Source organism: Lissotriton vulgaris, chromosome 4_1 (genome assembly GCF_964263255.1).
Source record: "Lissotriton vulgaris chromosome 4_1, aLisVul1.2, whole genome shotgun sequence".
Taxonomy (NCBI): domain Eukaryota; kingdom Metazoa; phylum Chordata; class Amphibia; order Caudata; family Salamandridae; genus Lissotriton; species Lissotriton vulgaris.
The window spans coordinates 1,361,721,137-1,361,744,966 of record NC_141691.1 but is presented as its reverse complement, the minus strand read 5'-3'; the positions used below and the strand labels follow the sequence as shown (position 1 = coordinate 1,361,744,966).

The 23,830-nt window shown below is 48.3% G+C and overlaps 1 protein-coding gene across 1 annotated transcript in view; it reads left to right on the top strand.

The window, feature by feature from the left end:
• The window catches only part of SMCHD1 (structural maintenance of chromosomes flexible hinge domain containing 1), a 2,274,803-nt gene that overhangs the window by 1,152,875 nt on the left and 1,098,098 nt on the right, over positions 1 to 23,830 (top strand). Inside the window, exon 28 of the mRNA XM_086965602.1 lies at positions 1,456 to 1,505. Within this exon, the coding sequence (XP_086821728.1) occupies positions 1,456 to 1,505 (50 nt within the window). The remainder of the gene's footprint in view (positions 1 to 1,455; positions 1,506 to 23,830) is intronic.

Here is a 23,830-nt window from a genome sequence, read left to right as displayed (position 1 = left end):
GGGAAGTATGTTCCATTGTTGAGCTGCTTGGAGAGCAAACGATCGTCCACCCATTCTAGCCTTCCTTATCCTGGGGACTGTCAGTAGTCCGGCACCCTCCAAGCGGAGGGTCCTAGTGGGTTCATATCGGCTGACTAAATCCTTTAGGTAAGCAGGCGATCTGTCCCAGACAATACGGTGACAGAAGAGGAGGCACTTAAACAACACACGTTTCTTCACAGGCAGCCAGTGAAGCGCATCCAGCGCCTTTTGTGAATTAGCTCTCCTGGGTCTTCTTAACACCAGTCTGGCGGCTGAGTTCTGTATGACTTGAAGGCGGCCTAGGCTGCCCTCGGTTGCCCCAAGAAACAAAATGTTTCCATAGTCTTTGGCCTTGTGTGCGATGCCCATCTCAGCGACACGGCCGATCAAAGTGGAATGGTCGACGGTGTTGAAATGTGTCCAGTTCCTCCTCTTTAAAATATTTCCAGATGCCTGATTGTCTCTGGAGATGTGTTTCTTTTACACTTTACTCTCGGTGACGGTAATTTGCATTGTTACTCCCCAGTGTCAGTTCCTTTCATGATTTGGAGCTTTGCTCCCAACTTCCTCTGTTTTACAGCAATTCCAAAATTTATCCCAGACAGTGTCCAAAAGATGTCTCCCTCCAGACCAAAAACAGTAGTGTTCAAGGAGTGCCATGAGTGCAGATAATAGATATCTGATAGAGACATCTAGCCACAGATTCCTTTATTTAGAATATCTCCCCAGGCGTCAGACTGGATCCGGAAAATCTTTTGTTCGAGGCATGTGGGCTGCTGAATTCATATCTGTGCATAGATCGCCGCGTAGTGTTGGGTCCGGATGATTGCACATTGTTGTCCTGGAAGAGTCTTCGAAGTATCATGAGATAGGTGGCTCCTCCCCTGGAGTACAGTGCGCATGGGCATCCTCTCCATCCTCAGATTGTTTTTTTCCGCCATTGGGTTCAGATGTTACTATCTTAGCTCATGTTAGGAAAACTTTCTATAAAGCCAAAAGGCTTTCGATAGCGTCGGAATCGTTTCGTTCGGTATCGGTGCTTTTGCCTAGTGGACATCGAGGACTCAACAGGTCTTTCTTTTCACACTCTACCCGATCTTAGATCTGAAATGGAAAGAAGTCCATTCAAGCGGTGCCCTCTTTGCAATGCAAAATACCCGCACATCGATGTCCACCCGGTGTGCAACAGGTGCCTGTCCCCAGACCATAACGAAGCCAACTGTATGACCTGTGCCAGGTTCAGGTCGAAGAAAACCCTCAAGATTCGACGCGTGGCTCGACTGGAGTCGAAGAAGTCAGCGCCTGTTCCTGTGAAAATCTTCGTTACCGAAGACGAGGAGGTCGTTGATCTCGAGGATCAGGAACACTGCTCCGATCCGTCTTCGAGCCATGACTCCGAGTACGACGCCGAAGACGAGGAGGTACAAGACGAAGATGAGAACGTCGTCGATAAGGTAGGAGACGACGTGGAGGCCCTTGGGGCCGTAGAAGATGGCTCAGGCGAAGAGCTAGGCCAACCCGGCCGCACAGCGGCCGAAGATGACGCACTCAGTAAGGCTCAGGTCGAGGGATCGCCACTAGGCCTTACCCAAGTAGTTCTACAGCCCCGCATATAGGCCCGGCTTCGAACATTTCTAAAGAGCCTGCGGTTTCGAAACCGCCATCGGTCGATACAAAGAAATCGAAACCAACAGCATCTTTGCAGAAACCGAAACCGGAAGTGCTTGTGCCTCTTGTCGGCTCCAAGGCCTCAAACCCCTCGGAGCCGAAGAAAACTAAAATGGCCGTTGATGCCAGAAAACTCAAGAAGGTCGTCGAGCCAATGGTTGGGGCGCCGAAGACCAAGGTCAAGGCCGTCGAGCCATCGAAGCCGACGCCAAAGGGTGTCGATTCGCACAAAAGGCCCGCACCGAAAGACGGGATCGATCCTCGGTCGAGGCCTACGGACAAGTCGAAGACTAGCTCCAAGGACCCTGTCGAGTCGACAAAACCCAGTCCGTTCATAGCCAAAGAAGTGTCGGAGTCGCTCCAACGCATCAAGGAGAAGGGTACATCGGTCGGACCGAAGAAGGCCCCGATGCCGAAGCTTGTCGGACAGGTTCAGACCGCGTCGACACCTATCAAGTTTGGGTTACCACCCTCGGTGCGTCCGAAGATGTTCGAGCCGAAAAAATCTATCGGCGCCGCTACACACGTGGCGATGGAAATGGAGGCTACAGAAGAGCCTGAAGACCAAGAGCCGAGACAATTCATCGACTCGGACACTGGGAGACTGTCCATATACAAACGAAAGTTGATGCCAGAGACTCCATATAAGATTCCCTTGAAGAAAAAGAGACTTTCTACAACTTCTCCAGCTCTTGTGGAACCCCTCCATCACTATGAACAGGAACCTCAAAATGTTTCCCCAGCATACTCAGATGTTGAGACAGGGGATAATTACAATGAGGATGACCTCTATCATGTGGACACTGATCCTGATGATCAAGACCAACAATGGACGGACCCTGCTGACTCAAGGGATCCGCAGACTGGCCCGGACACTCATGTGTACAGTGTGAAAACGTCTCCTACTGAGGACACAACTGCTTTTAACGCCCTTATTGAGAGGGCAGCCAGTAATCATGACGTCGAGCTCCATGCTGACCCTGTGGACGAAGACTTTCTGGTCGACACTTTTTCAACTTCAGAAAGGGCAGTCAAAACCCTACCCATGCTCAAAGGGGTCCTCAAGCATGCTGCTGACATTTTTAAGGATACCACTAGGGCCAGGGTGTTAAACCCAAGGATTGAGAAGAAATATCGGCCGGCCCCTGTGGACCCTCCTTATATAAAGGGACAGTTGCCATTGGATTCATTGGTTGTTTCTAATGCACGTAAGAGAGCGAACTCCAGACTACAGGTGATGCTCCTCCTCCGGACAAAGAGTCGAAGGTTATGGAAACCTCAGGGAAAAGAGTAGCTGCGCAGGCGGCTAACATCTGGCGCATTGCTAACACTCAGGCTCTTTTGGCCAGATATGACAGGGCACATTATGATACGCTTGAGACACTATTACAACACCTACCTGATCAGTACAAGGAGGGGGCAGAGCTACTAATACAGGAGGGGAAACTCATAACAAATGCTTCCATCAAGTGTGCTCTGGACGCGGCTGACACTGCAGCAAGGGCCATCAACACTAGTGTTATGCTAAGACGACACGCCTGGTTGAGGATTTCAGGATTCAAACCTGAAATTCAAACTTCTATCCTTAATCAGCCAGCTAACCCAGACTTCTTATTCGGACCTGAGGTTGACACCACCCTTAAAAAACTTAAAAAGGACACAGAGACTGCAAAGTCTATGGGGCCTCTGCAGTCACAACAGTTTCGGGGTGGCTCCTTTCGTCGCTCCAGTACTAGAGGCCCCTCAAGAGGCCAGTCAACGCAACAAACACAATACAGTACGGGAGGTGCACAATCCACCTACAATAAGAACAACCGTGGTGGATATCGGGGAAACAACATCAAGGGCAGAGGACACAACAGTTCCAGATCCTCTGCCAATACCAAACAGTGACGCCCTGTCACTGCCCCCCGACCACATAACACCTGTCGGGGGAGACTACAACGGTTCCTGCCGGTCTGGAAATCCATCACCACAGACAGGTGGGTGAGAGACATTGTACAGTATGGGTATTGTCTGGAAATAACGACCACTCCACCCAACATCCCACCAAGACACCGTCCTATGTCCGCAGAGCACTTACACTTATTGCAGCAGGAGGTCGTCAGGGGCCATAGAGCTTGTGCCTGTAGAAGAACAAGTGTCAGGGATGTACTCTCTCTACTTTCTAATACCCAAAAAGGACGGGTCGCTCAGACCTATACTAGACCTCAGGCCTCTAAACAGTTACATTCTGTCAGAGCATTTTCATATGCTCACCTTGCAACAGGTTCTGCCGTTACTCAGTCAGGAATGGTCCTGTCGGGTATGAACACAATTGCTTTAAATTCTGAGCATATCTTCAACAGTAATCATGACATAACCTTGTTACTCACTATGCCACCTTGATCAAATCATTAAAGTGCAAATCCAAACAAAGGGAAGGGTCAGTAAATATTATTATTTTTTTATTTTTTTTAAACCTTTTTTTTCGGTATGCACAGTACACAGCGTCCGCCTACAACCCGAACGGGCCGGCCGCTATGACAATGAACATTAGGACAGTAGGTATAGAGGCAGTACAGGCAGTACGGACAATAGCAACTAATCAGTGAACCGGCACATGTAACAGAAAAAGGAGAAGGATAAAATAGGTTTCATTTTAAAATTTTGGTGAAAAACATCTAACGAAACAAACCACACAAGCACATGGCAAAGAACGATTCCAGGGGCTCAAGTGGAGAGGGCAAGGGAACCAATATCTAAAGAATATTGTGACATATGTCCAGGGACGGGGGAGTGGTACACAGAACGATGTAAAATATTACTATAGACAAACATCCGGAACGTCAACTACGGGGACAATGGGACATCAGCAGTGTAATCAAATGGAGGAGTGCAAATATCCCCACGATATGCGTTCCACTGGGACCAAATCCTGACCCATTTCTTAGGACGGCCCGAGCTACATAGACAGTCTTCTCCCGGAACATGCACCAGTCCATGTTCTCCTTCCAAGATGTTATCCCAGGCGGTCTATGGGAACCCCAAAGTTGAGCAATATCCCTCTTGGCAACCATGTTACCAAGAGTGACCCAGAAAGTCTGAGCAGCAGTACAGTCCGTGGGCTCCCAAACATTGAGCAGGCACCGTCGGGTCTCAGGCAAGAGAGAGACCCCGGTGACCCTTTCCATTATTGCATGCACTCAAGACCAAAAAGCGGACACCACAGGACATTCCCAAATTATATGTAGAAAGGTACCACTCATGCCACAGCCACGCTTACACAGCCCATCAATCGAGTAACCCATCCGCACCAGTCACGTACCGGTCATATATACTCGGTGGAGGATCTTCAGTTATACAAAACGAAGGTGAGCCGGAATGGCCACCTCCTTAGGGGAGGCGACTGCCATCTGCCAATCCTCATCATCTAATTCCAGGCCGTCTGCGGTCCACGAACCCTGAGCCGCACAAGGAGGTCAGCCCTGTTATTAATAAGCTTTTTGTATATCAGAGAGATTGTGCTGTCAGGCACGTGGCCGTCTATAATCCGCTCCTCGAGCGGCGACGACTGGGGAATCTCTGTCCCCGGAGGGAAAACCGAAATCAAGGCGTGCCGCACCTGAAGGTACCGAAAGTACTCCTTGTCACCAAGTTCATATTCCACCTTAAGGGCGTCAAAGGACTTAACCGTGCCCTTGGACCAGAGGTCCTCCACCTTGCTGATACCAATCGTATCCCATTTAGCAAACCCTTTCGTTCTCCACAAGCTACCCAATCTATCAGAGTCATACAATGGCGTCAGTCGTGCCAACCTATCACCCCAGCCCATAGCAACATTCGCATCCCTCCACACAGGCACAGCACATTTCGTGGGTCCAGTCAGAACGCGGAATGGCTTCTTGGAATACAGTGCCCTGTTGAAATTAACGCCCGGTAGGAGGAGCTTGTCCATCGCGAATGCAGGAGCAGGACCTGGGTAATACGTTACATGGTTAACTGCGCTCAACTGGGAAGTCCAGTAGTTGCGCCTGATGTCCGGGAGGGCTATGCCGCCATCGTACCACGGCAAAGTGAGTTTGGTTAAGGAGATACGCGCCCGCCCATCCCAGATCAGTTGTCTCTGAAGGCTCTCAACCTCACGGAAATATCTGGAGGGTATAGGATCGAAAAAGTTTTGCAGTGCATACAAGAATCTTGGAAGGGACATCATCTTAAAAAGAGCCGCACGCCCCAATGGGGATAGGGGCAGGCGGCGCCACCGCTGGACGTCCAATTTAAGTCGCCTGAGAGGAGCATACAAGTTGCGATCATAACGGACAGAGGAGTCCAAGGAGACATGAATCCACAGGTACTTGAAACCAGTCTCAACCACTTGGATCGGGAATCTACGAGGCAGTGGAGGAAGCTCCCCCGCTATGACATAAACACAGGATTTAGTCCAGTTGATGACGAGACCCGAATTCTTCCCGAAGGAGGTGAGGACATCAAAGAGCACATTGAGTGACTTCTGGGGTGAGGTGAAGTAAAGAAGAATGTCATCGGCGTATAGCGAGACACGATCTTCAAGATCAGGGGCCCACCGGATGCCCCTGATCGATGGCTCCCACCGGAGCCACTCCGCCAATGGCTCCAGCGCTAGGGCAAAAAGCAGGGGGGAGAGCGGACAACCCTGTCGGGTGCCACGCCCAAGCGGGAACGAACCAGACACCCTGCCGTTTACCACCACCTGGGCTAGTGGTTGTGCGTAGAGGAGTTTTACCCAGGCGATAAAATTAGGGCCGAAACCGAACTTTGAAAGAGCCGCCCAGAGAGAAGACCACTCGATGGTGTCAAAAGCCATAGTAGCATCAAGAGAAGCCAAGATGGCGGGTTCGGTCAGCGTCGCAGCTCTCGCGAGAACTCCATGAAGCCTCCGAAGATTGAATGCAGTATTTCGATGGGGGATAAAACCGGACTGATCCGGATGGATCAGGTCGCATATAACCGTTAGCAAACGAGTAGCAAGCACTTTATCCAGGATCTTGGGCTCCGCGTTAAGCAAAGAAATGGGGCGATAGGAGGTACAACGGTCACGGGGTTTACCGTCCTTGTGGATGACAACAATAGTGGCCAAACGCTGATCAAGAGGGAGGAGGCCAGTTTCAAAGGCCTCCATGAACATATTTCGCAAGTATGCCGCCATCTTGTCAGGGCGCAACTTGTAGAGCTCGATGGGCAGACCGTTTGGCCCCATAGCCTTACCCGATCGAAGGGATCGTATAGCAGTAGCGACCTCATCCACCGTTATAGGCGCATCCATAATGGACCTGTCCTCATCCGAAACACAGGGTAGCGCGATATCACGCAAGAGCAAACGGGAATCAGACTCATCTCTATCACTTACCGATCGGTAGACCGTCTGGAAGTGATCCACAAAGCAATCCACAATCTCACCTGGGTCAGACACACACTCACCAGTCAACCGTTCAATCACCGGCACCACTCGGCTCATTTTCTCAGATTTATCTAACCACGCCAGAAGCTTACTCGCCTTATCACCCACATCATAGAGTCTGCCCAACTGGTTCCTATGCATAACTTTAGCAGCGTCGGTCACCAGGGCTCTATAGTCAGCCTGCTTTAGCGCCAAGGAGTGATAGGAGTATCATTACCACCCAATTCGCTTTCAAGCGAAGTAATTTCATCTTCGAGGCGCACTAAGTCCTCCTGCTTGGTCTTCTTGTTGGCAGCGATCAATGACAGTGCAGAACCTCGTATTACAGTTTTCAAGGCCTCCCATAAGGAAACAGACGAAGAGACAGACCCCACATTTTCATTGAAGTAACAATCAATAGCCTTGAGAAGCTCGGAACACATCTTGGGATTCCTTAGGTGCCAAGGATGAATAGGGGCGACCCTGCTCTCGCTACACAAACCCACCGAGACCCCGAGCAACAAGGGTGAATGATCAGAAATGCCCCTGGGAAGATGGCGGACCTCACGCACCGAAGGAGCGTGGGCGGACAGCATCAGAAAATAGTCAATCCTAGAGAGACTACCATGTGCTCCAGAGTGGAACGTATATTGCATATGCGTAGGGTGTAGCATCCGCCAAACGTCCACCAATCCAAAGGTCTCCAGCAGCTCAGAAAGCCATAGCTGAGACGTCGGCAGGACTCGGGGGGGGAATCGGTCACAATCACCAGAGACCACCGAGTTAAAATCCCCACCCAATACAAGGAGACCCTCTGGAAGCCCTAGGAGAGTACGTCTCAGATCGGCGTAGGTGGTAGCTTGAAGACCCGGGGGAATGTAAACACTAACAATTGTGAGCACCTTCCCCTCTGACCACCCTGAGACAGCGGCGTACCGACCCCTATCATCGAGTGCAACTTCGTCTATTTCAAGGGGCAGGGAGGATTTGATCATGATGCCGACCCATCTAGAGCCAGATGTGAATCCGGCATGAGCTGCCAATCTATAGACGCGTCTATCCAGGGCCCTGCACGCATTCCCGATCAGATGGGTCTCCTGTAACAGGACAATATCAGGGGAGTGACGTCTAAGAAACTGAAGTACAACACCATGTTCCAAGACAACAATTTCAAATCACCACCCCCCATCCCCGCAAAGCACCACAACCACCCCCTCCCGGAGCCCAAAAGCAATAGGATAACAGCAATACTCATTGTGCCATGTGAAAGGAACAAAAACAAAAACAGCCCCCCCCTCCACCCCCCAACAACTGCCCGTTACAACACCCCCCACCCTGGGGGGTGTTTCACTCATCATTTATGATGAGTGAAAGGATATTGGCCATATAGAATCCCGGATGGGAAAATGAGAATTTCCTTGATACGGTGAGTGCGGCTTACCCTGATCGCACTTATCGATTAAGTAAGTCCTGAACCTGACCATACAGCAAAGTACTAGTATTTATCGACCCTCCCTTTAATCTTTAACTTTTAGATTGCCGAAATCAGTCACGGATACCCTGGTAGAGTGACCAGGTCACTGAATCGTGCCTTACAATAACGGAGGCGTTGTTGAAACCTTTGAACTAACGGAGGCGTTGTTGAAACCTTCACTTAATGGTGAGCTTTACGGCGAGAGTGCACAATGAACACAGTGTACTAATGACGACCCACATGAACCTTAAATTTCAGATCGTTGGAAGCAAGTGATAAACGATCTTCATAAAATGAAAGAATATCGCCATGATTGAATCAGGATAATTACCACAGGTCAAATCTGCTCAAAATAGGTGAGTGGACAACACCCGTAGGGTCTAATCAAAACTCTTAGGTAATGCCCAACCAGCATATTTTTGACAATTGCATCTTGTCACACAGATTCATCAATATAGGAGAGGAGACCCTGACCAGTAGAATCTCGAGATGTCTGACTTATGAAGATATCTGGTAATTTTTACACCAAATCAGTTTTATCTTTTTAATGCAAATCCTGTGCAAAATCCAAACCTTATGGCCTTTTTTAATTGAACCAACAGGCGCAATATTTCTTCCCTTCCCCCGTCCTGAAGAAGACCCGCCAGAGACCCATAAATAAAACGTCTGCAGGGTCGAAACGTCGACAGAATATCACAAGGACCAGTTAACCGCGCCCAACATACCATAGCTAACTAATATAGTGTGTTGGATTTGAGTACCACTAAATCAGGAATCGGCTTTCTAACTTCCTTCCCCTCCAATACCCCTCATTCACATGTATATAGATCACTAATTGTTATATCACTGAGTCACTATTTTTTCACTTTATGTCACATTGTTCACTGATTTGAATTGATGCGCCGTATTTTGTAAATAATTGCTATGCACATATCAAGGTGTCAGTAGAAAAGAAAAAACAAATCAAGAATGAAAAAGTAATTAAAAATATTTACTGACCCTTTCCTTTGTTTGGATTTGCACTTTAATGATTTGATCAAGGTGGCATAATGAGTAACAAGGTTATGTCATGATTCCTGTTGAAGATATGCTCAGAATTTAAAGCAATTGTGTTCATACCCGACAGGACCATTGTTGAAATTATTAATGTATTGCCCAGGTTCTTAGGGATACTGGGTTGCCCCATAAGAAGTTTGCGTTACTTAGTCAGGGAGACTTCCTCGCAACGCTGGATCTAAAAGATGCGTATTTCCATATACCCATACACCCGTCACACAGACAGTATCTCAGGTTCACTATTCAACATCAACATTATCAGTTCAAAGTCCTCCCTTTCGGAGTAACGACGGCACCCAGGGTGTTCACAAAGTGCCTTGCAACTGTAGCAGCACACCTCAGGAGACAGCACATACATGTCTACCCTTATCTGGACGACTGGCTTATTCAAGCAAAGTCGGCCCAGCAGTGTGCCAGCCACATGTTCCACACCATTCATCTTCTTCACAGTCTGGGATTCTCACTGAATTACCCAAAGTCACACCTACAGCCCGCCCACGTGCGACAGTACCTGGGTGCACGATAGACACTCTGGCAGCTAAAGCACAGCCAAATTCAGTGAGAATAAACAGCACGCAATTGCTGATACAAAAATTCAGACCTCAACGCTCGCTTCCAGCGAAAGTGTTCATGCAGTTGATAGGCATGATGGCCTCCTGCATTTTCATAGTCCAGCACGCGAGGCTACATATGCGTCTGCTTCAGGAGTGCTTAGCACGTTAGTGGAATCAGGCTCAAGGACAGTTAAAGGAGCTAGTGTTGGTAAGCGGTCGGGCATTCAACTCTCTGCATTGGTGGAACCCACAAAACCTTTGCAAGGGCCGACCGGTCCAAGAGCCTGTTCCACAAATTGTACTGACGGCGGACGCGTCTCTCCAGGGATGGGGAGCTCATGTACTCCACTACACAGTGCAGGGACTATGGACAGTACAGCAAAAGAAGATGCATATCAACCTTCTGGAACTGATTGCAATCTTCATGGCGATGAAAGCTTTCAAGGTACACTTGTGCAACAAGGTCGTGTTGATCCGGACGGACAACATGACTGCCATGTACTACATACAGAAGCAGGGAGGAACGCACTCTCCACAGTTGTCTCATTTTGCTCCAGAAAAAAACAAAGAAAAAGGACCACCACAAACGAGAACTACAACCAAGAAAGACAAACCGAAGAAACACTAACAGACATAAAGAATTTAGTAATTAATATTTCAGATGAAAGACTCAATAAAATTCAGTTGGGAACACTTCAAAAGGGAATGTCATACGTACCCATGACTCACACCAATAAACTAGAGTTAGATGTAAGCTTATTCAAACTTACTCGAAAAATGAGACTCCGCCATTTTTTTGATAACGTGGCCACGGATATCAAACATAAACCAGAAGACGAACTAAGAAGTCTGAAAACAAGCAGCACTTATATGCCACCGATCAGTCATAAAACCATCGACTTATTTGAAGAACTGTGCAAACGGGACATTGGTAAAATAAATTTTAATAAGCAAAGAAAAAGGAAAAACATGACGAACAAAGAATATGGTATCATTGAAGCCATCGCTCAGAACGAGAAAATCATATGCCAGAAGGCGGACAGGGGAGGGGCTTTAGTCATATTGAACACATCTTACTACCAAACAGCAGTCAATGAACACATAGAGGACCAAGAACTATACATGGAAATAAACTTCAATCCAACCGAAGAGATTTGAAAAACACTGCAATCAATTCTCCAAAGAGCCCAAGAAAAATGGATCTTCACTGAAAAAAACTCTAAAATATCTCACCCAAGACAGCCCAATCAGTCCAACGTTATATATGGTACCCAAGGTACATAAGGATTTGCAGAAACCACCTTGTTGCCCAATCGTGTCTACTAAGAGAAGTCTCCACGAACCAGTGGGAAAATTCCTAGATAAATAAATGCAACCTTTAGTATGGAAATAGTTATCATACATCAGAGATTCCACAGATTTTTTGGTCAAACTCCGTCACTTAAACGCCCAAGAAACAATAGTGATGGCCACCATAGATGTTAAGGCGTTGTATAGGTCCATACCCCATAAAGAGGGACTGGAAGCGATAGAACAAGCCCTATTGAACAGCACGTATCCACAAGAGCTACAAATCTTTCTGATGGAACTAATGGAATTTACCCTCATGAATAGTTACTTCACATATAACAACAGATGGTTCATACAACGCAGTGAAACTTCCATGGGCAATTGGCCGCTCCGGCGTATGCAAACCTGTACATGTCACCATTCGAGGAACAACTCATTTACCATAACCAAGAATGGGCATCACAACTCCTCATGTATGTGAGATTCATAGACGACTTCTTCATAGTATGGAAAGGCAAGATTGAATCCTTAGTCACACAACTAGAAGCACTGAACCAAAGAAATGATCGTATAATCTTCACGTGGCAGATCAATCAAAAGAGCATCCAATTTCTTGATGTGGAAATAACCAGAGTGGAAAATACTTTCCGCACGAGTCTGTATCGTAAATCAACAGACAGGAACAACTTGCTCAAATGTGACAGCAAGACACATTTGCCTTACTCTCAGTTTCTCAGGGTCAGGAGAGTGGTCTCAGACACACAAGAATGTCAAAAGCAACTGGAAAACATGGAGCATAGATTTTTGGATAGGGGTTACCCGATGACAATGGTCAAAACAGCGCTAACACGAGCTTCACAGAAACCACGAGATGAACTACTGAGTGGTAAATACAAACAAGCAGAAAACAGAATTACTTGCGTCAGCAAATTTTCAAACGCAAGCTCTCAATTTAAAAAGATTATAAAAAGAAACTGGCAGATGTTAAAATTGGATACAGATTTCAAAGGAGCATTTGACAAAGAACCACTGTTTGCCCATACAAGAGGCCGCAATCTAGGAGAGATGTTAAAACACAGAAAATAACATGTTGCACTGAACTCATTCAGAGGAACTATACCTTGTATGAATTGTAACAATTGTCACAATATAATGAAGGGCAATACAATCACGCACCCCATGAAGGGACACAAAATTCCCATAAAGGTTAATGCAACGTGTGACACAGTGAATTCAATATACATGTTAAAGTGCCCATGCGGGTCAGTGTACGTGGGACATTCGGAAAGAAAGCTTAAAACAAGACTAACACAGCATAAGAGCAACATAAGGACTGGTTCTCTCAAATCCACAGTGGTGGTACACTTTTCAGAGAAACGACATCACATTAGCCAATTGCGAGCCTGTATTCTTGAAGTAGTGCCTAAAACAGAGGGTCCTCTAAATAGAAAGAACTTACTGAAGCTTGAGAATTACTGGATATACCACTTGAAAAGCTACAAGCCAAATGGACTTAATGATCGTGTTGAGTTTATATGTTATTTATAACTGAATCGTAACCTACAATGAATTATGTTGATCCTGTTTACCCGTTTTTTTGAACATTACGAACATGTCGTAGGTATTATGGTACTGAATGTAGCACTTGTTTGAGTAAACCACTCTTGAAGTAACACTGGTTAGTTAATAAAGCTAAGTGAATGCGAATAAAAAAACCAAACCACTCCCTACACTTAGGCGCGCGACCTGCGTAACGTAAATGCCTGGCTCACAGCTGTGACCGTAACCGCGTTCACAGTCAGAGAAGGAGACGAGCCGTTAACTCCGTCCGGGAGGTAAGATTAATCAGAGCTTAGCAAAGCGCGTTAACAGCAGCAACACGCAAGTTTAATCGGCGGTGCATGCGCCGTTTAAGTTAAAACCTCACACATAACCCGTTTTATAGAGCACATTCTTATCGACAGATAAACCCATACAAACACGAGCCATAAGTTTAATGGGAAAACACGCCCTCGAATCACGGCAAAAAGAACCTAGACACTTAGCACAGAGCATTAACACACGCGTAAAACAACTGTTTTAACATTCTCAAAGGAAGGCATTCATGATTTAAAATTGAGTATGTTTATTTGTATGTTCTAGATATTCCCTGATGAAGGTGCAAGGGGCACCGAAATGCATTGGAATGTATGAAACCGGATTATAATATGTGATTGAAAAACATATACGGATGAAAATAATGAAGTTGAATTATAAAATAAACACATGAATTGTACAAAGGAAGGATTTCATTTGAATTCTTGCTGAATATTAATCAGCCCCAAATAGCAGTGCCGAGGGTGAGAGACCTATGGTGTAATAGGTCTGCTACATTTAGATACATTCAGTTAAACTCCTGGAGGGGAGTGATACCTTTGGGCACGCTAAAAACATTATCTAAACCGAGGCGGTGCACATCCCACAACTCGACGCCTGTTCAGATATGAATGTCAGCAGCCCTACATGCCAAGAACAGATGCATACTGGTAAGTAGCATATTTGTTCCCCAGCAATCCTTTTGCACGCCGGGAGGTGGCGTCGCCCGGCTCAGTCCACGGAAGTGACGTTAATGGAGCCATATAAGCCACGTCCGGCGTGCTGACGTCAGTTTTCTTCTTTTCCGCATTCTAACGCGAATCCAAGAAAGTAATACCTCGGGCCTGTTATTGTTTATTCCAGGCATTTTCAACGCTTTCACATCCAAGAACAGTGTGTTCGATGCGCTTTGTGGGTTTCAAACCGTGCCGGTCCTGCAGCGACGGACCCTCACGGAATCTGTATGTGGTGCTTGGTAGAGCACCATGACTCTGTGGAGTGCAACGTTTGCCGCCATCTGCGGCCTCAATCTCTCCATGAACACTGCATGAAGCTGCTGTCTGCCTGGATGTCCCGAACAGGCCCTCGCGACGCAGGTCTCCTTCTCGAGCGGAGTCGTCCACAGGTAAGCAATGCCCCCCTACCTGGGGGCCCCACAGGGGGGGGTAGGGATTTAGGTTGGGACACCGCTGTCGGGTTTACCCTCAGCTCCAACCGAGTGCCCTGACTCTGACACCAGAGTCACCGCAACATTGGGTCACTGCCCGGAGGGACATCCCATGACGTCTGGCCTTTCCATCTTGTCGTGGCACAATCTTCCGAATCTCCCTGCGACATCCCTGGAGGTGGCTGCAGCGCGGTGCACAACACCGCTTCGGCGTACTCTCTCCCCGCAGGTTTCCACCTCAGGGAATGGTGAGACAACACCAGTCCGACTCCGAGCATCAAGGCTTTTTCGGAGGTCACCAAAGCCGGCTCCACTCGAAGAGTGGAGGCCTTTTCAGAGGTCGTAGATGCGGGCTCGACGAGTCAAGGCCTTTTTAGAGGTTGCAGAAGCTGGCTCAACTCGGGGAGTCGAGCCTCTTTGGAGGTTGCCGGCTCCAGCTACACTCGAGGGGTCGAAACCTTTTCGGAGGTCGCCTGCTTGTCTCTGCGGTTGACGCCCTATCGGAGGTCACCGATGCTTGCTGCACTCCCCCAGGCGGGGCCTTTTTGGAGTTCGACGCCGGCTCTGCATCGCCGATCAACGCCGGTGCCGTCTCCAGCTTACTTGGTGGAGGATGTGGTCCCGGTGGGTTCACCACCCCCTGAGTCATTTCACTGCTCTCCAGCACAGACGCCAGTGGGGCTTTGGCCTACTCATTCTGCTGCTGAGCCTCTATTAAGTGGCCGGTTTAGCTTGCGTCCATCACCTACTGATGACTTGTTCTCACCGTCTCACTGGGTCATGGAGGCTAGTGGGACGTCTGTCAGGGCTGTTTGCACAGCTGTCGACATTTTAAGGATAGAGCTGTCCTCAGCCTCTAATCCTTCAGAGCCTTTGCTGGATATTCTCCACCAGGGTGCGGGGAACATGGAACCATTGTTACCTTTTACGGAGTCATTGTTTTACATCCTTCTCGGAACGTGGGCTAGGCCCTCGCCGGGGGACCCCGTGGATCGTGCCGTGGCACATCGCCGTCGGCCGGCTCCCAATGATCCCGCCTGTTTCACCCTCCATCCTGGAGCTGGAGGACTTGTGCTTCAGGCAGCTCTCTCTGTCACTCCTGTTCTGTTGCATGCTCCCACTTGGGAGTCTCGGTGGTTGGAGTCATATGGCCGCGATGTGTTTGCATCCGTCATATCGGTACTCAGGACCCTCAACACGTTGTATTTATTTGCTCAGGCTACAGTTGCCTTTCGCCCCCTCCACTCCTTGCTGGAGAACTCTTGTGCCGATCTGGTCCGCCTAATCAGTGATGGCCATGATGTGACACACTTTTCAGTTCGGTCTGCCATGGACACCACGAATTCAGTAGGTTGTGCTATGGCCAGGTCGGTTGCCATATGCCGCCACGCATGGTTGCGTGATGGATTTTTCCCCAAACATGTTCAGGAACGGCTTAGAGATCTACCATTTCATGGGGTCACTCTTTTTGACGCCCATGCTGATTCAGCGGTCAGGTGCCTCCTGTATATATGTCTTCCTCGGTTTTAATCTTAGTGGAGAATTTTGGTTTTGTGACGGCGCCGTCCCTTTCCTTTCTGTTACCCAATTGGTGGCTGCAGATGTTCTGGGTTGTGTGGCTGCTCAGCCGTCTTGTTTACTTATTCTCATACATCTGGTTGAGCTGTGTTTGCCTTTCTTTTGAGCCTCTGCCTACGTGCTTGTCTCAACAGGGACCCTTCTTTTGTAGAGTTGTGCCTTACCCTATGTGGGGTATTTGTTGGCAATCATATTGCTACTCTTCCTTGCCCAGGAACGTTTGATGCACGCTGACTCTTCCTACTGTTGTAGGATGTCTCCTCTGGCAAGACACAGGGTCCGGTTTGTCTCTTCCTGTCCTGTGCATATTCTTAGTTCTCAAGGATTGGCTATTGTCTTTGCCTTTCTGCCACTGGATCTGTGCTCCGCCTCTGATGTTTTTCTGGGTGTGAGTTCGTACTCTCCTTCTGGCACAGGTGCTTCTTTAGGTAGCATTACTTTGAGTGTATTCTTCTCGACGTTCACTATTTTGGTAGAAGGTGTCAGTCTTTGTCGATGTAGAAGGTGTCAGTCTTTGTCGATGTAGACTTTGATGCCAGGCTTCTTTCTGTATCTTCTCTCAATCCTTTGTGTTGTCTTGTGGTCTATGTTTCCGCCTGTCTCACAGGAGACCAGGATTCTTCCCCCTCAGGGACCTGTAGGTTTTTCTGCATTCTTACCTGTTATGCAGCACACTGGTGCCGTGATACCGCTTGCATGACTCCCCTATTTAGGATTTTGTCACTCCACGTACGCGTGATGACATTCCTGCCTCTTTGTGTGCATATCGTGGATTTTACACACCACTGGGGTGCTCGCTTACTAAGTCTTTTTGCCTTAGTGTCAGATATTCTTGCTTACTCTTCCTTCGGGATAGTGTCCTCTATGTGTTCATAGCTTTGCAAGTTCTCCTCTCACTGTGGTGCCTTTTAATTTGTTTGGCTGCAAGCCTGCCTCCTTAGCTTTTGCTCAGTAGTGGCTTCTCTGTCTCTGTTGGCACTAAGCTCTTGCTTCGGCCCTGCCACTGTTGTCACATGTCCTAGGGGGTACACATTACTGTGTTTTTTCTTACACCCACGGGCCTCCTGCTGCAGCTCCTGTTCTTAGGTGGACAGTCTTCCGACTGTCAACTTAAGGTTAGGTATGAGTATACTTTCCTTTTCTGTGAGTAGATTAATTAATCACGTGTAAGGCTAAATCCTTCCTGTCTTCGTTTTATCTTGGCTAGAGCCATTACAATGACCGTTCAACTCGTAAGAAATTAATTTCATTTTCGTTGAAGTTATCCAAGAAATTGCTTTATTTATTCAACAGGGAGCAAACAGCCAACACGTGTTTCGCCCTATGTGGCGAGTAGCGCCAGGGCTTTCTCAAGGCTAAACCAATTTGATTACATCATTCTTTAACTTTTTCCAGTTTTGCTGAATGTTCCACGTTTGATTTTTCATTAGAGGTAAATCTCCAGAAGTAGCGAGGTCCTCTGGGTAATCCGGTGTACGGCGCGAGTCCCAACTTGCGCCGTACACCGGATTACCCGGAGGACCTCGCTACTTCTGGAGATTTACCTCTAATGAAAAATCAAACATTGAACATAATCTTTGTGTTACTGTGCATCGGCACGAAGAAAGATATAGGCCTGGGATCCCTGGACCTTCTACCCTTGTTGAAAGTCTTCTGACTGTCCTGTTTCTTGTGGCTTTCACTGTGGTGTGTGTTAAGGTGGTATGCTCTACTGTTGTCATGGGTTTTGACCCTTGGAACTTAGTTCCTCTTCCATTATTGGGACCGGTGCTGGGATCCCTCTTTGAAGGTCTCACTGCATTGTTTCTTTGTTAGCACAGAACTTCTAGTTCTGTTTTTCCTTTTGTCTGTGTCTGGGCGACAGAGGTCTCACACTGTCCCTCATCGGTTTTGGTGTCTTTACCATCTCTTGTTCATGCTCCTTCAGGTGGGTCATGGGTCTCGTGTCTGTTGTCCTGGCATTGCGGTTTCCACCGTATTTCGTCAGCAGTTGACGAATATGTTCTCCTGGAAGTTGGTGGTTGTTTTGCAGACCCTCCGCCTATGGGGTATGGCTTTGGTATCTATTCTAAAATAAGGAATCTGCAGCTAGATGTCTCTATCAGATGGAAGAGTTACTTTCGTTCCGTAGTAATATATCTGGTAGAGACACAGTCTAGCCGCTGATTCCTTAACGCACGCCCATCCTCCATGCTCTGTAAAGGCCTTTTCATATGGTGATTTTCAACCGAGCACCCACCTTTCTGGTTGCCTTGGTCTTCCGGAGGTGTGCTCTTGCACCTTACTCTGGGGTAGGGTGTGTTCTCCTGCTTGGGGCCCTTCAGCCTCCCCTCCGTCCTGGTGTTTGATTGGTGACGTGTTCTTGCACCTTCCTATGGCGCAGGGGGTGGTGTTCGGCTTTTGTTCCCTTGGCTGTCCACTACGTCCACGTTTTTAGGTGGTTAAAGTCTTACTTTCCACTGCCTTCTCATGTTATGCCACCTGTGTTATTCTGGTGTACAGTTATTCTGTAGTTTTTTTTATCCCCTCCCACTGCCTATGCCTCCTTCTTTCTATGGAAGTCGGTTGGGTTGGGTTCTCTTTGGTGCTACAGTCTTTTAATCTCTGGAGGGTGTGTGTAGTGAACTTTCCTGTGGCCGTTCGCTCCTAGTCACTTGTCTTGCATCATGCTGCTTCGTTATTGTAGTTCTTTTCATTTCCCTCCTGTGGTGACGAGCTGTGCTTGGCTTGTCATATCTTTTGTGCTGCAGCCGTTGCCCCCCTTGAGGTGGGGCACGACTTGGCAATTTGTTGGGCCTTTGCTTGCAGCAAGTGCTCTGTGAGCTCCCTTCAGTCCCTCCTGTGTACTGGGTGCTTTTCTACTTCCTAATGTTTCCCATTTTCATGTTACTTATCGTTGTTTTTTCGACGATGTTGAACTGACGTCAGCACACCGGGAGTGGCTTATATGGCTTCATTGACGTGACTTCCGTGGCCGACGTCAGGACGGAGCTGGGCGACACCACCTCCCGGCATGCAGAGGTATTTCTGAGGAAAAAAGATTTTACGGGTCCAGTCTGACGCCTGGGGAGATATTCTAAGTGAAAAATTCTGCGGCTTGACTGTGTCTCTGCCAGTTATATTGTTACCGAAGGTAAGTAACTCTTCCGTCAGTTACAAACTCACATGATGTGCTAGTGCTCGGTCACAACTCAGTCATGCAGTGTGTGCCCTCATGCCCCCGAAGCAATTAGGAAGCGGAATATTAAGCTTTATGTTATTAAGTATAAGTAGAGGTTGCATTTGAAATATAGCTTCCAGTCCAAGTCATGTGGCTGTACTTGGTATCTAGGTTGGTTCCTCTCGAAGTCAGATTTTTGCTCAAAAACTTCTGGTAAGGCGCAGTAAAACAGGCACCATAAATTCAAGAAAGCCGAGCAGGATTTCCCCCATCCGCCACTTGAAATCTGGTGAGAAGTCTGAAGGGTGTTTATCGAAGGCTTCGGTGTCTACTGACTCCGAGCTGGTCTCACAACGCCCAAATTACCAGGACAATAGTCAATCCCACTGCAAGTAGCGGCCTTTAAGAAGGCCGTGCTTCACATTTTCAAAACGTCCCTCGTGCGGATTTGGGTCACATTGAGCCAGAGTGGGTCGCCAGTTGGATTTTTTTCTCCCTTGACTGTCCCTGCAGAACGTGTTTTTGAGCCCATACTGAAGCCAGACCAGGCTTCTACTCCTGCCCAAGTGTCCATGTCAGTTCCTTCAGTGCTGATGCCTACTCTGCCAGTAAATAACTGAGGTTCAGCCTGTGTTCGTACAGCCAGACATTCAGCCTCTGTGTCTGTCCTGAATCTAGCACTAGCAGAAGATAAAGATCTAATTTGGAAGGGGGCCCGCTCCTATATTTATACTAGGACAAGGGGCTGGCACGCGACTAGGTCCTGCCCATGGGTGGGACCAGGAAGGGTGATGGTTACACCCCTCTCCCATGCCGGACTTTCCCCAGGTCAGGGGCTGGTGTGCCCCTGGAACTGGTTCTAGCCGGCCTATGCATAGTGAGCACCGGGGTGCCACTTGCAGTCACCTTCCTCTAAAGCCCTGCCTACCCAGGATACACAAAACCCTGTCTGGGATGGTGCTAGCACCGCCCCTGACAGGAAACCCTTTGTCCAAGCCTCCCTCGCTGGAAGGACTCCCAGCAGCAGGAGGTCAGACTTGTGTCTGTGGTGGCAGCATCCATTTTGTGATGCTGAGGCTTGAGTTAACTTTAACCGGGGTTCACAGTTACATACATGTCGTGTCCCTCTATAAGGGTGGATTGCTAACCCCGTCGCCAGAATTGGCGAGGGGTTAGTATTCCAATTCGTATGACACCTTACTCGACATGTTTTGATAAAGCGATACCAGAGTTAGCATATAACCGCGAGGATTATAATGCACTTAAGAGTATATGGTACGCGTTATCATGGAACAGCTATTAGGACTTGGTTCCGCAAGCTGCAAACGGGCTCAGCTCATGCCAGAGCACCATCTCACACGATTCCACGCACTCTGCCTTCAGGATTGTCAAGGCCTGCCATAGGAGTGACTGATAGGAATACGGGTGTCCATTTTAGGGTTAGATATAGGTATACTATATCTAAAGCAAAGGGTGATTACACCACCTTGCCCCAGCTGTCGTGCAGCCAGTTGTCAGATTTAGATGGCCAGCCAGGGGTGGCATAATACATGCTGCAGCCCCTGGTAGGCCCTGGGTACACCTATGCCCTGAGTTACAGGGTCTGATAAAGTGGCCCAGTACCAATTGGTAAATGCACCTAAGGTACACGTGTCAATTTAGTGAGAGAACAGCAAGGCTGTGGGTCTGATTAGCAGGCCCACAGCCAGAGAAGTCGTAAACCAGTGAAGCAAAAAGCAAAAATCTGGGTTGATCATAGGATTGCAGACCCTACTCTCCTACATGACCCCCCTCCCCCCCCCCCCCCCCCCCAAACTTTGGGACAAAAAACTAACCTTGACCAGGTGAGTCTTCTTGCTCTAAGTGGAAATACCTGTGGAGCCCATCGGCATTGCCATGATCAGTACCAGGTCTATGTTCCACTGTAAAGTCCATCCCCTGTAGGGAAATGGACCACCTAAGTAGTTTGGGGTTTTCACCCTTCATCTGATTTAGCCACAAGAGGGGCTTATGGTCGGTCTGAATCTTGAAGTGAGTGCCAAACAAGTATGGCCTCAGCTTCTTCAGGGCCCAAACCACAGCAAAGGCCTCCCTCTCAATAGCTGACCAATTCTTCTCTCTAGGGGTCAGCCTTCTGCTTATAAAAGCAATGGGCTGGTCTTGACCATCAAAATTCAGTTGAGAAAGAACAGCTCCCACACCCAACTCAGAAGCATCTGTTTGGACAATGAATGGTTTGGAGTAGACTGGACTCTTTAGGATAGGTGCTGTGCACATGGCCTGCTTTAGGTCATCGAATGCTTTTCGACAGCCTGCTGTCCATGATTTTTCTTTGGCATCTTTTTACTTGTCAGTTCATTAAGTGGAGTCACAATTGATCCATAATTTCTGACAAATTTCCTATAGTAACCAGTCAGGCCCAAGAAAGCTCGAACCTGAGTCTGGGTGGTTGGAGGAGCCCAGTCCCTGATGGACTGTATCTTGCTCTCCAGTGTCTCAACCTGGCCTCCACCTACAAGGTGGCCCAGGTATACAACCTGTGTCTGCCCTATCTGGCACTTTGTGGCCTTGATAGTGAGACCTGCTGCTTGCAGTGCCTCTAACACTTTCCTCAGGTGGACCAGGTGATCCTCCCAGGTGGAACTAAAGACAGCTATATCATCAAGATATGCTGCACAGAAGTCATCCTGCCCAGTGAGAACTTGATTCACCAGCCTTTGGAAGGTGGCAGGTGCATTTTTCAGACCAAAGGGCATTACCACAAATTGATAATGTCCACCAGGGGTTGAAAATGCTGTCTTGGGCTTGGCATCCTCAGCTAACCTGATTTGCCAATACCCAGCTGTCAAGTCAAATGTGCTTAAGTAGTTGGCAGAAGCCAATCTATCTATAAGTTCATCTGCCCTTGGTATTGGGTGGGCATCAGTCTTAGCGACTGCATTGAGGCCTCTGTAGTCTACGCAAAACCTCATCTCTTTCTTACCACCCTGGGTTTGAGGCTTTGGCACTAGAACTACTGGACTAGCCCAAGGGCTATCTGAGGGCTCAATTACTCCCAGCTCCAACATTTTCTGCACTTCTGTCTTAATGCAGTCTCTAACATGATCAGGCTGCCTGTTGATTTTACTCTTGACTGGCAGGCTGTCACCAGTGTCAACCTCATGGGTACACCAATTGGTTTGACTGGGTGTCAGAGAGAACATATGTCTGAAGGATTGAAGAACTTGTTTGCAATCCTTCTGTTGATGGTCAGAGAGGCTGCCACAAAAGACAACACCATCTACTGATCCATCATCAGGATTCTGAGTGAGCAGGTCTGGGAGAGGGTCTCTCTCCTTCTCCTGTCCCTCATCTGTGGCCATGAGCAAGCTCATGTCCTTCCTGTCAACATATGCTTTGAGCCTGTTCACATGGAGCACCCTGTGGGGGCTCCTGGGAGTTCCAAGGTCCCCCAGGTAGGTGACCTCTCCCTTTTGCTCAAGGATTGTGTGGGGCCCAGACCATTTGTCTTTGAGTGCTGCTGGGGCCACTGGCTCCAACACCCACACCTTCTGTCCAGGCTTGTACACAGCCAGGACAGCCTTTTGGTCATGCCAAGCTTTTTGGAGTTCTTGGCTTGCCTCAAGGTTTTTAGAAGCCTTTTCCATATACTCAGCCATCCTGGAGCGGAGACCAAGTACATAGTCCACTATGTTGGTTGCAGGCTTTTTGAGAGGTCTCTCCCATCCTTCCTTCACCAAACATAGGGGTCCTCTCACAGGATGCCCATACATAAGTTCAAATGGGCTGAAGCCAACCCCCTTCTGTGGGACCTCTCTGTAAGCAAACAAAAGGCAGGGTATCAGGACATCCCATCTACGCCTGAGCTTTTCAGGTAGTCCATGAATCATCCCTTTTAGGGTCCTGTTGAACCTTTCAACAAGCCCATTGCATTGTGGATGATAGGGTGTAGTGAACTTGTAGTTGACACCACATTCCTTCCACATAGCAGTCAAATATCCTGACATGAAGTTTGCACCTCTGTCAGAGACAACCTCCTTAGGGAAGCCCACTCTGGAGGACACTTCAACTAGGGCTCTTGCCACAACAGGTGCTGTAGTGGTCCTAAGGGGAATAGCTTCAGGATACCTGGTGGCATGGTCCACCACCACCAGTATAAACTTGTGCCCTGATGCTGTCTGGGGTTTCATTGGACCAACAATGCCAATCCCCACTCTTTCAAAGGCCACCCCCACCACAGGCATTGGTATAAGGGGGGCCTTTGTTGTGCCACCTGACTTACCACTGGCTTGGCAAGTGACACAAGAGCGACAAAACTCCTTGGTATCTTCATTCATGTGAGGCCAGTGAAAGTGTGAGACAATCCTGTCCCAAGTCTTATTCTGGCCTAAGTGTCCTGCAAGGGGAATCTCATGGGCCAAGGTGAGAAGGAAACCTCTCAGAGACAAGGGGATGACCAGCCTCCTGGTTGCACCAGGTTTGGGGTCTCTTGACTCAGAGTACAGGAGTCCATCTTCCCAGTATACCTTGTGGGCGCCTGTGGCGTTCCCTGCAGCCTCAGCAGCAGCCTGCTGTCTGAGGGGTTCAAGGGAAGGGCAGTCTAACTGTG